This window comes from Thamnophis sirtalis, unplaced genomic scaffold, assembly GCF_051295495.1.
Source record: "Thamnophis sirtalis isolate CommonGarterSnake01/CBP01778 unplaced genomic scaffold, rThaSir2_p1.2 scaffold_14, whole genome shotgun sequence".
In the NCBI taxonomy this organism is placed as follows: domain Eukaryota; kingdom Metazoa; phylum Chordata; class Lepidosauria; order Squamata; family Natricidae; genus Thamnophis; species Thamnophis sirtalis.
Window position 1 is genome coordinate 20,268,332 of NW_028261394.1, and position 18,105 is coordinate 20,286,436.

Here is an 18,105-nt window from a genome sequence, read left to right on the forward strand (position 1 = left end):
CGCAGGTGAGCGGCGCCCCCGGGGACCCTCCGGCCTCCTCCGCCTGCGGGACTTCCCGCCATATCGGAAAGGCTCGGGGTGGCTGAACTGGGCTGCCCCGGGCAGGGAAAGGAGGCGAGGGGGCTCTCTCCGGGGAGGCATTTGCAGGAGAGGGAGCCTTTGCTCTTCCTTGGGCTGCTGCAAGCCCTGGCGGGGGGAGGGAATCTGCTCCGTGCAGGAGGAGAGACCTTCCCCAGTTCAGGCAATTAAGCAGGTTGCTAAGCTGGGAACCGAAAACTCTTATTTAGTTTCCTACGTCGATTGGTTATTCAGTCTCCTATGACCATCATTTAATGGCCCCACGGTTTAATCCGTGGGGCCGGATGCTGGACGATTCCCAGACATTTAAAAATAATATGTGCACATCAAGCAGCACCCAAAACACCAGACCCCCCCCCCGAGTGTTCCGAGTACAATAAGCAAATCATTCATTCTGTTTCGATGCCCAATGACTCCCGGGGCTTCTGGACAGTTTACAGTTGTTAAACTTTTGGAAACAAAGAATAACACCCCCCCCCCACCCTCCCCAAATAGCACAAGTCAAAACAACAATGATGTCAAAGGAAAAATCGGGAGGGAAACAAAACTTAAGGGGTGTCAGTCGTCCTTGCCAAAGACCAGTGAGAGAGAGAGAGAGGCTTGGCTTTCCAAGGCCCTTCAAAACGCCCATCCCCTGTTCAGGTTTTGGGGAGGGGGGATCCCATTCTAGAGAGCTGGCACTGCTCCAGAGAAGGTACGCTTGCAGGATCTAGGCAGAGGGCATCAGTTAATTGGGGGCACCAGGAATGTGCCAATCATGTCTGATGAACCAGGCAGAAGCAGGGGAGCCAATTAGCCAGGATCCACATATGGAGTAAGGCTGCTTAAGGACACCCATCCATCCCTCTTGTTACCTCTGAGGTCCAGAACAGTGGAGTTGTCTGTCAGAACATGGGGAACATTCCCAGGTACTTAAAAAAGTCAAGTAGATCCATACTCCATGCTCTGAAGGGATCTAGGGTGTTCTTAAATTTCATGTCCACCAAAAAGTGATCTGAGAATAACAAAGCAGTGCTCCACTATGCCCTCCCTCTTCAGGTCCTCAGGCTTTCTGCCCTGAAGACCAAGCCCAGCCCTTGGGGCTCCTTCCAGTCGGGCCAGGTGACATTGAGTATAAACACATGGAAGCCAGAAAATCCTGTCCTTGTCTGTGGAGCTCATAATGCTAGAAACGAGTTATCAGGTTATGTGAAATTTCTGGGAGCGCATGTGCTTGCTCTTCACTGTCAAATCAAACCTAAATAAAGACAACTGGACTTCGTTTTTCTTTTCACATCACCTCCAAGAAGCTTCTTCAGCTCTGACTGGATGGTGGGGAATGGAAGGAGTTATATTCCTTGCATTCAAAAGGATGCGAATGACCAGCTGCCTGCAGGGAGTATAAATCCTTCCATTCCCCACCATCCAGTCAGAGCCGAAGAAGCTTCTTGGAGGGAGGTGATGTGAAACGCCTTCAAAGAAAAGCCAGAAAGTCCAGTGGCCTCTTGAAAAAGCACCTTTGGGACCACTGTGACCTGGAGGACAGAATCTCCATAAACATGGTTGCTGTCTAGTCCTTTCAATTAGTTTTCAAGTTAAATATGCCAATTATTTAGCAATTGCTTTGTCTTCCAGCTGAAAGAAAAACTGGCCGTGTTGAAAAGAGAATACAACAAAACATTCCACAGGCTGCAGGTGGGTAAATGAAAGGGATTCTCTGCTGAAGGACAATCTCATTGGGGGAAGGCTTGTGGGGCAGAAATCAGCGGAAATTGACTAATGTCATATTGACTAATAAGAAAAGTAACGTGGCTGCCAACCTTCTTTTGTTTCCACAGCGTGCCGAGAGAGCTGCAAAGGTTAAAAATCACATCAAGAAAACAGTTGCAGAGCAAAACCGGCTGCTTGGGCAGGAGGAAGCTGTGAAGAGCCCTGCAGGTAATCCTGAGACAGCCTCTGTTGGGCTCCTTGTAGAAGGAATTGGAGTGAGGGCCTCTAATGGGTCTTCAGAGGTAGTGGGGTCTAGTTGACTCCCTCTGATCAGACCTGCTTGGCACCTCTGGGGATGCCAGGCCCTCCTTTTCTAGCCTCCCCTCCCTTTTATGCTCTGGGTTACGGAGGCTCATTTCTGCTGAGCTCTGTGCTCCCCAGGGGAAGAGAAGCTCCCCAAGAACTTTGTCCTTTGCAGGAGACCTCAGTCAACTATCTCCAGAGACCCCGGAAGAGGGTCAGGCTGGAACGTCCTGCCTAGGCAGTACCGCAGAAGCCACCCCTGTCCTCTTTAAATCCAGGCCCTTTGAAGGCAGCTTGCCAGAAACATTAGGCTCTGGAAGGATCCATCAGTCTGGCCGGAGGGTGCTCTTTAATTCTACAGAGCCGCCTCTGGCGAGGAACTGCAGCTACACCAGTGGAACCGCCAGAGAGCAGAGAGGAAGGCTTCCCCTGGGCCAGAGGGGAGGAAGGGTGTGGGAGGGGCATGGAGGACAGCATGAGAGGGACACAGACCGAGGCTCCGAGTCCCCAGGCTTTGACCCTGGCCAGGGGAGCCCACCCGAGACCTCCCTGCAGGCTGGCCAAGCAGGAAGGGGCAGCGCTACTCCTACAATGTCAGATGCAGACTCTGAAATGGGCATGCTGGTGCAAACTGGCAGTCCCGGGGCAATGCCAGAGCTTTCTTCTTTCCTGCCACACACCAGACAAGGATCTTCCCTTCAGCCCCTGAGCCAAGAGAGCTTTTCTGGACGGGAGGACTCGGCTGCTGCCAGGGCTTCCTTATGTGCCAGGGTGCGGAACAAGCAGAAGGGGGAGGAGCAGCCTGGCTGGTGGGGCAAGGAAGATCCAGGAAGCTTGGCGGACTCAGCAGTGACCCCTGGCGCTGCTCCAGGAGACAGGACTGTTCCCGATTGGCTCAAGGAGGACTTGAATGACAGAGACCCCTCCGGCGAGAAGACAAGTGTGGAGGACGGAGGGCCCAGCCTTGGGGTGGGGTCGCCTCCCGTGGAAGGAGTTACCCCCAGTAAGGAGGGGCTGAGCTCTTGCACGGTGGTTGAGGGACTCATGTTTCCCCTTGAGTATTATGTGCGCATGACACGGAGACTCTCCAGGCGCCAGGAGGAGGTGAACTTGGAGGCGGTCATGCAGAGCCAGCTGGGCAAGGGCAGAAAGGGCTGGAGGGTGGCCCACAAAGAGCAGGTGGCGAATCCGGCCCAGCCCTCCCAGGAGCCCCCCAAAAGTGACGATCGACTGAGCTCAACCCCCAGTATGCCAGGGGACGCCTCTGGCTCCCCAGCTCTCTTGCCAAAGAACACCGGGTCCAGATGCAGCCAGGGCAGGAGGAGGAGGAGGAGGACCCAGCAGAGGACTTCCTTCAGCACAGGTCAGTTGGAGAACCTGGAAGGATCGGTTCCCCCTTCCCCCATCCCCCTGAGCATTTGTTCATCCTGCAAAAGGATTTCCTAGGGGGAGAGAAAAGGGCTTGCGTGGAAAGAAGGCAGCAGTGCTCACCCTGGGGCAGCTGCCCAACCCCCACCCCCATGGACAGCAAGCACAGAGGCAGGGAGGGGCTGGAGGGGCCAGTGGCCAGCCTGAGCCAGGGAGGGGCCTGAGCTCTTTACCCAGCAGTGGGAGAAGCCCAGAAGGTGGCGGTGGGGGAAGCTCCTGAGCAGACCAGGGATTCCCCTGGCTGGTCCCGCAGGGTGAGACCCTTTTCCCCTTGGAAACCCCGGTGGTCTCCCTGAGATGTAAGGCAAGGTGTCGGGGTTCCAAATAGCACCCAAAAGTAAATCAGAGTCCAAGGCAAAGTATTGCTCAAAGTTCCAGTTTGGCACATCTGGGAAAACCCAAATCTGAAAGCTTCCCGGTTTTCCCCACCCAGTTGAAAGTTCAAGATCTTGCCCCTCCCCCCCCTTACTCACAAGTCCATCCCATGGTCCAGTCTCCTACTGCTATGCTGGCAGTTCAACCCATCCAGTTCCAGTCAGGTGCAGAGGTGCAAAGACAAAGGATGACCTTGGCTTTCTAGAAATAATTTTGTTATGGCTACCTAGCATCTAACAACCTGCCCCCCCCCCCATTTTCCCACACTAGAAAATGCAAAGTAGAACAATAGGAAGTGTGGCAGGCCAAAGATCCAAAAGAAAAGATGGCTGCAGGCCTGACACAAGGGGGTCCTCCCACAGCACGTCCCAGGCGGCCTTCCTGCAGAGCTTACTCTGGGTTGGGCGGAGGGCAGAGCCTCCCAGGCAGGCTGAATGGAGCCTCATCTCCCAGGACTCCCTCCGGGTGGGGTGGGGGGGCCTATTGGCAGGGGCAATCAAAAGCAGCCAGTTGAAAATAAAGGCATGTGCAGCCCACTCACCTTGGGCGTCATTCAAAGACCCAGAGCGCCTCTGAGCCAAGGGTTTTCGGACGCCTGGGGGAGAGGTCGCCCTCCTGTCTCTGTAGGAGAGGAACGAGGAGTGGCCTTTAAAGTCAATTCTTTTGAGGGGCTCAGAAATTGAAGTTTGGGTCTTGCAAGGTTCTTTTGTTTTTCTCCCATGTGTGCAGGCAAAGGACGCAGCCCACCAGTGGGCTCCCCCGGCCCGGCTTCTCCTGGTCTCCGGATGTTGGAGAATTCTGCCGCTGCTGCTGCGGCTTTCCCTCTCCTTTCCCCGGGTGTGGAGGTGTCCCGCCTCGGCTGGCTGCCCCCCGGCCTTCCTCACCAAGAGTTCCACCTTCCCGATGAAGATTTCGGCCACCTGAAGTTCAAGAAGCTCAACGTCTGTCCCATGAAGCCGCTGGGGATCTGGGATGCTGGGGGATCCAGCGAGGGTCCTCTGAGCCCACCTGGGGGGGCTCCTCTCGAGGAAGGAGCAGCGTCGGGACAAACCCTCCTGTCCAGAATGAGGGGGACCCCCTCGGCTCTTTCCTCCCGTGTGTTGCTGCTCTCCCCAGCCTTGGACGGTGGGCAGAGCCTTTTGCAGACCCCTGATTTCCCCCTGGTGGGGGCGACCCCAGCACTCCTGGAGTCCTCCCCAGGCGCCCTTGGGGCCTCTCCTTCGCAAGCAGCTGCGGCCGTGTCTCCTGACCCAGGAAGGGGCATAGGGGAGCTTCGCTCGCCGGGCCCAGCTGGAATTGACAGGAAGGTGGGGGAAGAAGCCACCGGCCCATCAGAGGAGCCACAGGAGCGGGACAAGGAGCCCCCCAGGCAGGTAAAGGGGGTGCATGTGGGAGGCCCAGGTAGCTGAGGTGAGACAACCACCTTGGGGGATGCAAAGAGGGCCTGGAGATGCCACAGATGAAATGAAGGTCTTTATATGCTGTGGAGCAGGGGTCTCCAACCTGGGCAACTTTAAGACTTGTGGACTTCAACTCCCAGAGTTCCACAGCTTTGTTGGTTAAGGTACTCTGGGAGTTGAAGTCCACAAGTCTTAAAAGTTGCCCAGGTTGGAGACCCCTGGTTTATAGTCATTATAGTCGCTTGCTAACTACCAATATTCTAACTATCAGTATTTTTAAATCATGATTTTAGGACATCTATCTATAAATAGATAGATAGATGTTTTATATTATAAACTATTGCATGCAATAATTCTGCATTACTTTGTGTTTTTATAAAGTATCTGATGCTATCAAGCAGAGGTCTGTCTCCAAACTTGGCCACTTTAAGACTTGTGGACTTCAACTCCCAGAATTCCATCATGGCTGGCTGGAGAATTCTGGGAGTCCACAAGTCTTAAAGTGGCCACGGTTGGAGACCCCCTGTTGTGAAGCATGTCTCCTTGCACCCTCCTTGACTGCCCCCCCCCCTCCTTACAGAAGGTCATTCCTGTTCTGTTTCTCTCCCTTCTGGCCTCAGTTTTTCCTTTGTCTCAACGGCGCTTGGCTGGTCATTTTGCTCTGTAGATTTTACTCTCCTTCTGGGCGTCAGACTCCCTGCTTGTCATGGTCAGTGCCCGCCTCCCGCCCTGACTTTATTGGCTGCCCTTTTATCCAACAAACTGACTTCTTGGGGCAGCTGAATCACCGGCTGGTGTTTTAGAACTCCTCCTCGACCCTCGCTGAACAGTTTGACATGGCTGTTGGGCTTCTGGAAAGGAATGTTTTATTTTGACAAACACATTCTACTCCTCACTATTCCCCCTCCCAATTACCCCACTGATGAAACAGCATAGCAAAAGGAAAGGGAGTGGCAGGCCAAAGATCCTGGAAGGAACATGACTGCAGGCCTGACAAGGGAAGCAGCCTGGCTTCTCTGGGCAAAGCCTGTTTTAGGGTAGCTGGCGGCTGCAGCTCAAAGCCTTGCGCATTCTGGACCACCGTCTTGCCTTTCTGAGGAGTTGAGTTCCGTTGGTGAACTTTCCTGCCTGCCACCCTTTTTTCCATCAGTCCCAGAGGTGAGTTCCTACTGGTTCGGCCGAATAGGTCGCTGGAACTGGCAGGAACCCAGCCCTGCCACTCACCCCCCCAAACTGGCTCTCTCGGCACCCTACCTTTTTTAGTATTCAGGGATGTGCCTTGAGTGCTTGATGCGTAGCGTGTATGAAGCGCGCAAGGCACATCCCTGAGCGAACCAGCAGTAGCAGCAGCCGGAACCCACCCCTGGTCAATCCCAAATGAAGAAACCCCCCCCTCCGGCGATGGAGCCTGGTGTCCCCTGCAGGACAGGCCCTCCCCTGCTCTTTCTGGGGTGTGGAAGGAGCCGTGTTCCAGAGGGCCCCAGGGGAGTGTGATCTGGGTAGGGCGTCATTTCTTGCCCTTTGTCTCCCCAGAGCGGCCCAGCAGAAGAGCTCCAGGGGGAGGCACCAGCAGCCACTGCGAGAGAAGGCAACCTGAAAATGACTTCAAAGCTGAAGGTTAAAGGAGAAAAACAGTTAAAGGCATTTTTGTATCATGTGACACCCAGGGTTGCTCTGATAACGGAGTGCCTGTGGCACCCATCCTGCCCTGGGGGAAGCTCTTTCCTCTGGAAGCAGACAGAGCCTCCAGGCCAGGACTGGGCTTCACCTGCAGGGACAGCCACAGACCTGGGTCGCTCTGCCTTTGACTGGCTGGCACTGCAACTGAGCAGGCGTTTGGCAGAGTGGGGCTCTTTCCAGCAGCAGCCCAGCCCTTCCTGGGTTCCGTGACGGAATTGCCCTGGAGCAGGCGCAGAAGGAAACGGAGGTGGGGTGGGGTGCATGGACTGCAGTTCTTGTGGCTTTTGCTGGTCAGGTTCCCTCCTGAAGGGGAAGGGATGTGGGGGACAGAAGACGCTTGTTTTGTCTTCAGGCAAGCCTGGAGATGCCCGGGCCCTGCAGTGACCATGGGGCCCAATGGCTTCTAGGTGCAGAGACCTACAGAAGCCTGTCTGCCAACTAATAATCATTGGCTTATTTATTGCATTCCTTTACATCCTTCTCCCCTCCTGGGTGGGATAAAAACAAAATGTCATAAAGGTTATGGTTTGACTTATGGCCAAAATGGAATTTCCATCAGATGGCATGACGGCCAGAAGTTGATGCAACCAACCCTATTTTATGACAGTTTTTGCAATGGTTGTTAAGCAAAACGAGCCCAGCAGTCATTGAGAGCCAATTCTGTGATCGTTAAGCGAATCCACTGCCTGCCATGGGTGCGTTTTGGCAGAAATCAGAAGTCTACAGCCGTTCCCAGCAAAGAGGAGGGGGAGTCCAATTGTGGTTGTGTGACTGGGATGCTGCAAATGGGCATAAATGCAGGACATGGTCCAAGTGTCCAAAGTGTGGTCACATGACTGGGGAGGGGGCTTCTTTTGGAACTTTGAATCTGGGACATCAGTGCCTTTCGTGGGGTCTATTGTAACTTCCGTCAGTCTCTGAGTGACCGATCATAAGGTGAGGATTCCATGCAATGTCTCATGAAAGACAGGCCAGAAAAGCATTTTCATGGCTGCCTTCAAAGTCCATCCTGCACAAGGCCAAGGAAGCCATCGGTCGCAGGCCAGAGCAAGAAGTCCAAGCGGGTTGGGTCCAGTGGTGGGTTGCAGGCGGTATGGCCCGCTAAGGGAGTACCAGAGCCTGCCCGGAGTACCGGCTACCGTTCCAGTACTGTGCTCCGGAGGGCCCACCTGCCCACCCGCGCTCCTTACCTGTCATTTAAGCCTTTGGCGCCTACGCACACGGCGCATACAGCACCTGCACGATGCTCCGCCGAGCAGCTGGAGCGTCGCAGAGGCGTCGCAGGCAGGTATGACGCATGCACGCCATGCGCGTCCATGTGTACCAGTTAGAACAGGATCTGGAACCCACCACTGATTGGGTCCCTCTGGTGAGGCAGGGCCCTTGGGATTGTGCGGGTGGGCCTGCCTGGGCTGTGCCACGCAGGGAGCTCTGGCTCTCCGTGCGGTTGGCTCTTGCTGGCCTCAGCTCCTCCGAATCATCCTGCCTCCCCCCGCTGCCCCTCAGAACGGCTCCGGCTCCTGCTTGGTGGACATGAGCGCTGTGTGGTGGGAAGCAGCCGACTTCGCAGAATTGTGCATTGTGACAGCTGAGGAAACGTCCATTTCTCTCTGGAGACCTCTGGACCTTGGCCAGTGGGGGATGGTGCACACCTGGCACTTTACAAAGGTAAGCGAGGCCGCTGCTGGGGAGCACAATGCCGCCCTGGGGCTGCTGCTGGGGGACGTCCCTGTCTCTCCCACCCACCCCTCCAGCCGCAGTCATTTTGGCCGGAAGCCTGGTGAAAGATTCAGCACTGACTCCCGATTAGCAAAATTGTGGGTGTCGCTTGGCTACGTGGCCCTTTAATGTCTCTAGGGCTCTGAATGGTTTCTTTTTATGACAGGGAAAAGCTGTAAGCTTTAGAAGAATAGATGTCCCGACAATATAATATGCACAACATAAAATATCATATACAATAATGCAGCCTTTCTTTGTGTTTTTATAAAGTGTCTGATGCTATAAAGGTATAAACTAAGTTTGTATTATTCTATGTATATGTGGGTGTATGTATGTGTGTGCATACTCCAGAAATACGGTAATTATGTATGTATATATATATATGTATGTATGTATGTATATACACACACAGACACACACACACACACACACACACATATATATATATATATATATATATATATATATTTATCAGCACAAATAAAAACACACACATATATATATATATATATATATATATATATATATATATATATATATATATATATATATATACACATACATATATATATAAATATAAATTACCATATTTTTGGGAGTATAAGACGCATCAAGATTTTGAAGAGGCAAATTAAAAAAAAAGTTTTTGCGTTCTGCAGACCTCCCAAAAACGGGTCTGTTTTTCGCTCATTCCCCCTCCCTCCGGCCCCCAGGAACTCTCTGAAAGCCTCCTAAAGGCTACGCATGGCCATTTTTGCAAAGGGGGCTGGGTTTTGGGAGGCCAAAAATGCTGTATTCAGTGTATAAGACGCACCCACATTTTCAGCCTCTTTTGAGGGAAAAAGGTGTGTCTTATACAGCGAAAAATATGGGTACATGCCCGCAGAAGAGGGAGAGGTCTGGCCCAGAAGGGAAGGGCTGTTGATCCTGCTGCTCTCTTTTCCAGCTTCCAGTTCTCCAAATAGTTCCCCTCTCGGGGGCTCACAGTGTGGTGTGCGCAGTGCTGGGGCGCCTGGAGACAGCCGAGATAAGGTAAGTGTGGATTATGCAGTTTAGCTTGATAGAGTTTGCAGAGGTGGCAAAATTGACTGCTCCTGTTAAAGGACACAATTTTGTTTCTGTTTGGAAACCACTTTTGGACTTTGTGCTTGAGGTGGAAAAAATGAAACTTTGATTGTGGGTTTTGCCAATGAAATAGGTTGTTGTTATAGGAATGGCTCTCATTATATTAATCGAATTGAATTTATTAAATTTCTATGCCGCCCAATCCTGAAGGACTCCGGGCGGCTTACAGAAATAAAAAAGAAATTAAAAGAACTTAAAAACAATAGGACACACAAAGTTAAAAAAGGGACGCAACAAACACCCAATCAGAAGGCCTGCCGGAAAAGCCAGGTTTTAATGGCTTTGCGAAAGGCCATGACAGTGGGGATGGCCCAGATCTCTGGGGACAGCTCATTCCATATGGCCGGAGCGGCACAGAGAAGAGCCTACTCCTAGGGGCCGCCAGCCGGCATTGTCCCGCTGAAGGCACCCGGAGAAGGCCCATCCTGTGAGATCTTATTGGTCTAAGGGAGGTATGTGGCAGAAGACGGTCTAGTAGGTACCCAGGTCCTAGGCCATGTAGGACCCCCAAATTGCGAACCCTCTCTGAGGGGGGCAATTTTTCTCCCCCCAGGGTTAAGGACGGACTGGATGGACTGTCCTTAGGGGGCAACATCCACAGCCATTCGGTCTTGTCAGGATTGAGTGCCAGTTTGTTCACTCCCACCCAGACCCTAACAGCTTCCAGGCACTGGCACATCACTTCCAGCGCTTCACTGATTTGGCACGGGGCGGACAGATACAACTGAGTATCGTCCGCATACTGATGGTATTTAATCCCGTGCCGGCGGATGATCTCGCCCAGTGGCTTCATGTAGATGTTAAACAGGAGGGGGGACAGGACCGACCCCTGCAGCACCCCATAATTGAGGGGCCTAGGAGTCGACCTCTGTCCTCCGACCAATACCGACTGCAACCTGTCGGAGAGGTAAGAGGACAACCACCATAAGACGGTGCCTCCCACTCCCACCTCTTCCAGCCGTTGCAGAAGGATACCATGGTCGATGGTATCGAAGGCTGCTGAGAGGTCAAGGAGCACAAGGACAGAGGAATGCCCTCTGTCCCTGGCCCGCCAGAGATCATTGGTCAGTGCAACCAAAGCGGTTTCAGTGCTGTAACCAGGCCTGAAACCAGACTGAAAAGGGTCTAGATAATCTGCTTCATCCAAGGTCCGTCGGAGTTGGAGGGCCACCACCTTCTCAACAACCTTCCCTAAGAACGGGAGGTTGGAGACTGGGTGATAGTTTTCAAAAATAGCTGGGTCCAGAGAGGGCTTCTTGAGGAGGGGTCTCACCACCGCCTCCTTAAGAGGCCGTGGAAAGGATCCCTCCATCAGGACTCTGGACTCTGCCTCATGTTACCTCCCTGCTGGTTGAGACCAGCCAGGAGGGACACGGATCCAGTAAACAGGTGGAGGCATTCATCGCTCCCATGGCCTTGTCCACTTCATCAGGGGTGACAAGCTGGAACTCATTCCAGAAAGTCTGAGCAAGACCCTCCCTCGGCATCTCGGCTGGTTCTGTCCAAATGGAGTCCAGGTCTGTCCGAATCTGAGCGATTTTGTCCGACAGAAACTGAGCACTTCTGCTTGTGTACTCAGTGGGGGAGGCACCAGGTCGTGCCCTCAATCCTCTTAGATGCACTCCCAGTCACTCTCACATACATACCCCACTAAAATCCATTTAAAACATATAAAAATACAATGGTATAGTAAAAAGTAATTAAAATTAGGTGGTTTCATTCATCCAACAATCACACCATACACTCCCCATACACAAAAATTGCGCAGATCTTAACAAAGGTACCACTCAAGTGGGATAGTGCAAAAATCGTGGTCGGAAAAGTAGAAAGTTGAGGTTTGATGCTTTTATCTTATTCTACTACACCAAAAGGAGGTGGACATCAACACTTTTTCTTTCTTTTCTCCCTTTCTCCTACATTTTTCTCTTCCCCTTTTCTTCCCGTAATTTCCCATCATTTTCTTTTGTATTTTTCATTTTTTATATAAACTCTCAAAAGATTTGAGGCTGGTTATGCATTTCAGCAACGGAGTCTAATGAATCCTGAGATGCTTAGAATGCTGTGGGCTTTCGTTCTCAGAGTTTCACAGCAAAATTGGGTTTGCTGTGATTTTTTTTCCTTGAACCAAATCAGGCCATTAGGTCCAATGCATGAGAGGAGCAGTTTGCTGCTTTTGTGTATTTCAAGCAATTGTATACAACTTTGCATTTAATGGATGTGACCCTTTGCACAAGACAAAGCACCTGAAGTTTCCCTGGTTTTGTTTCTGCAAATTCTGCAAATTTTCCTCCATCTCATTCCTACCACAAATATTAAATGAAATAATGATAGTTACATTTTTTTCTTTTTTCTGATCCTGTAAATCCATTTTTATCTTGGTGGAGTCGGGGTGATTGAACAGAGCTGAGAATTTACTGGCTGGATGCCCTTCCTGACACCTATGTGGAGTTTGCAGCAGATTATTTTCTCTTTGCACTGTGATAAACTTGTCCCAGCCTAGAGGATAAGACTCTTTCTCAGCAGGGAGAGCCTCTGTGGAAAGCACCCCTTTGCTGAGCCTTCTGTTGTCTCTGCTACTATGCAGGGTCTTGCTGACCATCTGGGGGGATGGGGGATGGGCATGGAGAGATCAAGAGGACATGAATGAATGTCCTTGGAACATCCCAGCCCAGATCAGCCTCAAAGGGGTCTCAGAAGACCCTCCAATCACGACCCTGTTGGGAATCAAAGAGGACTCAATCAGGTAGCTTCTGGCCTCTTCTTGGGGTTGGGTCTGAGCCTGTCTCTCCCCATCCAGAACCAAACACTTCCAGGTACCAGGACAGGACTTTCGCCATGTCTCTCCTTGGGCTAGGGTGGAGAGGGACAACTGGACATGGTCAGCACGTGAATGCTCCCTCACCCTAAGCTGGTGGCAAAATGAAACATTCCTTATTCCCTGTAATCTTATTGAAACTCCAGGGTCCAAATTTGCCATTTATAGGTTTAGCGTTGCAGATGGAAAGTCTTTGACGGGCAAGTTCCCTAGCCTGTTTTTATTTTTATTTTTTTTATTTTTAACAAAAAGTGTTTTATTAGATAAACATTAAAAGCATTAGACATAGTGCGACATTTCTGGCATAAACGTTTCCATATAGTGATTAGATCTTACAACAATTACATTTTATATCCATTACATAAGTAATGGATACCTATCCATTGATCCTTTCTTTTATATAATTACAAATACATATCCGATTTCTACCTATCACACCTTCTTAATACCATATTTTCCAATTCTTAACTTGTCTCTGTTTTTCAGTTCCGGCCTTTCCCCCTCATTTCTAACCATCGGTACCATTTTTATGGTAAAAACCAGCCAGGTTTTTTTTTTGTTTTTTTTTTTGCAATAGCATGTTGGTATTTTTATTGGTGTACTACTCCCATCTTACAGCTTTCCTGCATAGCTGTAAATGGATAGCCCCTTGTTAACAGGTTTTGATGTTGCATGGTAAGCTGTCACTCTGCTTCGCTTACTTACTGTCGGCTGCCATGGAAACGGGGAGGGTGGGGGCTTGGTATTTGGGATGGGAATAAATGGTACAGGAGTGAATGGAAAAGGGAGCTTTCTTCTGCACATGCTGGTGGCCTTTGGACTTGGTCAAGGCCAACCATCCTGCATACAAACCTGATGATGCCTTTTGGAGATGCACCCCACATGACACCTAAGGGAGTTGCAGATTGGACACTGGGGTGGGGTCGTTGGAGGGATGGGGCTGGGTTATCATTTGATATGTATTTGTTCGCGCCTTCCTGGCTCAGATCTTGCTTTACTTTCGCTGCTATCTTTTTATAACCAGTAAAAGTATTTTAATTCCATGAACAATGGAGTTGGGGCTTTTCTTTCTTGGTTATTGAGGGAGGCACGCCTGACACTAGCAGACTTCTCTTTTTCTAGGCTTTTGTTCCATCCTTCTGAAGATGGCTGCGCTAAGGAGGAGCTGCTCAAAGCTGGAAACATAAACGCCGTTCTGGGTCTGACCGATAGGAAGCTGGTCAGCAGCTGTTGGTCACTGCAAGGTCAAGACGTGGAAGTCTTTTCTTTCTCTGAGATGGGAAGGTGAGGAATGAAAATGGTCAACCTAATGATTTATTTTCTAGGGTGAAGAAGACAAAGATTGTGGCGAGGGTCCTTTTGGATCATAACCCAGTCTGGACGGAATTGGGAAGGGTAGTGCAGGCAAGAAGGTCTTGGAGGTCGAATGAGAGTTTATTTAGATATGAAAAGTATATTAATGATTGTAAAAAATTGCTATCTGAATACTTTGTTCTGAATACGAATAATGGTACATTCATGGAATTTGTAGGGGATGCAAGTAAAGCGTTTATGAGAGGAGTACTGATGAATATAAACAAAATACATAGACATAAACAAGGGCAAAAACGAAAAGAATTGGAAGAGGAAATTAAAAGAAAAATTTGAAATGTATCCAAATTGTGTTATAGAGGGAAGGAGGTGTTTCAACAGGAGGCGATTTAAAAGGCATTCCGGGAATTTTTTTTTTTACAGAATTGTACAAAGGGGACAAAATTAAGGGTTTAGATATAGACAGATACTTAGATAAAGAGATAATACCCCTAGTTAGAGAAGAGTACAGGCAAAAGTTGAACCAACAAATAACCTCTGGGGAAATCCTGCAGGTAATCAAACAACTAAGATTAGGAATAATGTAAACTGCTTAAAGTTTGTGTAACGGCAAGAAGCTGAGTTCAACGCAGAGATTTTACTGACTTTTTTTTCTTTTTTCTTTTTTTTTTTAAATTTCCTTGGTTTTAATATATTTTAGACTGTGTTTGATAAAAAGCTATACCATGTACGGGCTCTGGGAAGTTGTGGGGGGGAGGGAGGTGGGGTCCTAGGGGGGGGGAGGGGGGAAATATAGTATGTGTTAGATTTTAAAGTAACATGATTGCACTTGTATACTGTTGCTTTTTTAATTCTAGTGTAAAAATAGGAAGCTGAATATATTGATAGATAGTAGAAATACACCGAAGGGAGGAGCAGAGGGAAAGAAGAAAGAGGGGTAGAGAGGGTGGGAGAGAGGATCGGAGGGAGGGTGAGATGGAAGGGAGGGAGTATATTGGGAGAGAGGAGTGATAGAGGGGGAGGGGAAGTAGGGTAGAGGGGAATGTTGTAGGGGAGAAAGGAAAGTTGGAGGGGGGTGAAAGAAAGGGTGTATGGAGGGTTGAAGTGGTATATTGGGTTTGTATTTTGGGGAGTATTGTTGACAAGGATGGCTGTGTTTATTGCTCAATGTTATACGGCCCCGGTTATGCACAGTATATATGTGACTGAAATGAAAATGAAAATAAAACATATTTACAAAAAAAAAATAAGAAAATGGTCAACCTCACAGGGAAGATCACCAGTTCAGAAGTCCTCTGAGAAATAGATAAGATCAATGCAGCAGGGAAATTGAAATGAGGATTTGATCTGTGCAAGCGAGTAATAATTGGGCTGAGCATGTTGGCAGTGAATTCATTTTCCATGCTATAAACCAGGGGTCCCCAAATTTGACAACATAGCTGGCTGGAGAATTCTGAGAGTTGAAGTCCACAAGTCTTAAAGTTGCCAAGTTTGAAGACCTCTGCTATAAACTGAAAATCATGAGAAACTGCTGCTTTTGCAGGAGTCACAAGGGGGGGGGGGGGGCTTGGATGATCTCTTCCCTAACGCCATCACTCTGCTAAACACCTAACTCCCTCAGCACTGTCCTATGCCTAAAGATATTTACCCATGTAGGAGGGCCCTATTTGTGTTACCCTTCTCATCTTTCCTACTACCTTCTATTGATTAGGATTAATCACTTCTTTGTATCTTATGAATTATTATTGTATCTTATGACTTATGATCTATGACTTATCACTTTGTTGTTTGTATGTACACCGAGAGCTTTTACACTGGAGACAAATTCTTTGTGTCTCCAATCATATTTGGCCAATAGTGTTCTGTTTCATTCTGTTCTATCCTATCCTATTCTCTCATTATGTCCCATTCTGTCCTATCCCATTCTATTTATTTTATCCTATCCCATCCCATCCTATCCCATTCTACCCTATTCTATCCTATTCTATCCCATCCCATCCTATTCTATTAATATTCTACTCTACTCTGTACTATAGTAATACTCTACTCTACTCTACCTCTCTATTCATTTTCTATCCTACAAACAAGACTCTGCAAACCAGGAGAGCCTCTATGTCTTGCAGGAGCCATAAAAGGGAGGCTTTGATACCCCCAGAAGAGACCGTCTTGGCTTTTGCCCATGTGGCTGGACTGCAGAAGGCTCTGCTTGGAATGACTGCCATGAACTGCATTGTGCTCTGGTGAGCCCACAGGCTGCTCCGTGAAACTTTCCTCCGGCCCAGCTATTTTCCTTAATTAAAATTCTGACAGTTCAACAAAGATGTTACAGTAGATAACACATAAAAATGTATGTACAAACTATATTGCTATTGCAAAAAAAAATGCTCAGTGCATAAGTGGAAAAATGGAAAAGTAATTGAAAGGGGGTGGAGAAGTGAAATAATTGGGGGAAAAAAGAAATTCAGAAAACTAGGAATAAAACAAAAATTCTAATATCTCCAGTACAAAAGTTTTAATTATGTATACATACAGGTTTTTTGCAATTCAGATTTTACAGATTGCCTTAGCCTGAGACCATGCAGAACTAAATATTGTCCTGTCCAGCCTTGCCTCTCAGTTGAAACTCAGTATTTGAAGAGTTGACATGTTCCGTTGAACCAAAATAAACATTGATTCAGAGTTGGCATTCAGCAGGTTCTCACCAGTTCTGGGGAACCGGTAGTGGAAATTTTGAGTAGTTCAGAGAACCAGTAAATCGTACCCTGACTGGCCCCGCCCCCATCTATTATCTGCCTCCCGAGTCCCAGCTGATTCTGAGGAAATGGGGATTTTACAGTATCCTACCCCTGTCACGCCCACCAAGCCACGCCCACCGAACCGGTAGTAAAAAAAATTGAATCCCACCACTGATCTGATTCATATTTCCAGAAGGATTCTGTCACCCTTATATATCAAATTTCAGAATTAAAAAGCTCCCTTTTTAGTTTAGCAGTGCCTAGAGGTGTGTGAGAGCCTTAACTTCCTTCCTAAAACCTAGTTCATCACAGCAATAATATCTAACTTGCTCCCTGGACTTGTGAGTGCTGCATCACAGGAGGTTTCCGAGAAGAAATTGGTCAGCCATTTATCCAGGATGCTATAAGTCTTAAAATTGCCAAGTTTGGGAACCACTGCTATAAGGCTTCAACCCCCTTTGGCAGGGGGGTTGAACTAGACAATCTCCAAGGTCTCTTCCAGCCCTATGATTCCCTGCAAGGAACTTTCACCCGATGTGACCATAACATCTGTGGCATAGAATGGATGACGGCTCACCTCTTTTGAAAATCCTTTGAAGAGTCCAGCAGATAGGAACAAATATTTGTGCTGAATCAAATGAGTTTTTAAATTCATTACAGAGGAAGAAATGAATTAGGAATGCCTAATTTCATTCATATTAAAAACAAAGAGAACTTGAACATATTTACTGGAATCCCTGCAACTGCCTCAATATACGGAATGTCTTGAGAGCCTCCGTCTGACCTTCTATATAGCCAGCAGACTTGTTTGGGATGCCTGAAATGCTCACAATGGGATCTGAGAGACTCCACCTTCCTTCCTGGTGTCCCACCTGCCCTAACATAGATGTTTAGAAAAGAAAGACCCTCGACTGCATTTGGTTGAATTGATCGGCTCTTTTACTAAAGTTAAGTGGTGGCAGTGAAAGTGAAGCTAGATCTGAGCATTCTGGCACAAAGGTTACACTTTTTCTCCTTTCCCTGGCCCCCCCTCCCCCCCCGCCGTCTCCCGACCAGTCCCATCAGTGTCCAATAATTTGATGTTTTGAGAACTGCTTGGCACCTCTTGATATAATGTTAGAGTCTATTCCCAGGCCAGGTGTCCTTGGCAGCTGGTTTATTCTGGTTTGGTACCTCTGGTTCTTGTCAGCTTGTCTCCCCCGCCCACCCCATTTGTCTTCCCATTCCCATGCTCTAACTTTACTTCCTCAAATTCCTTCCCTTCTTGCCTTCCCTTCCTTAGTGAAGGGAAGAAGCTGAAGATGGCAGACGTGACACCTGGTTTTTCTGCTGGCTGATGCCATTTTTGCTGCTAGCCGATGCCATACACCTTTTTGTGCACAGCTTGTGCCCTTTGTCTGCTTTTAGCTGGGAAAAAGTGCAGGAGAGAGCAGGAAATTGCAACTGC

The 18,105-nt window shown here is 48.9% G+C and overlaps 1 protein-coding gene across 1 annotated transcript in view; it reads left to right on the top strand.

Annotated features, from left to right (window-relative positions):
* PKD1 (polycystin 1, transient receptor potential channel interacting) overlaps window positions 1-18,105 on the top strand; it is a 216,338-nt gene that overhangs the window by 194,523 nt on the left and 3,710 nt on the right. The window contains exons 45-53 of the mRNA XM_087729000.1: window positions 1,693-1,752; window positions 1,896-1,995; window positions 2,246-3,433; window positions 4,603-5,246; window positions 6,807-6,890; window positions 8,460-8,621; window positions 9,619-9,704; window positions 13,735-13,896; window positions 16,047-16,163. Of these exons, the coding sequence (XP_087585126.1) occupies window positions 1,693-1,752; window positions 1,896-1,995; window positions 2,246-3,433; window positions 4,603-5,246; window positions 6,807-6,890; window positions 8,460-8,621; window positions 9,619-9,704; window positions 13,735-13,896; window positions 16,047-16,163 (2,603 nt within the window). The remainder of the gene's footprint in view (window positions 1-1,692; window positions 1,753-1,895; window positions 1,996-2,245; window positions 3,434-4,602; window positions 5,247-6,806; window positions 6,891-8,459; window positions 8,622-9,618; window positions 9,705-13,734; window positions 13,897-16,046; window positions 16,164-18,105) is intronic.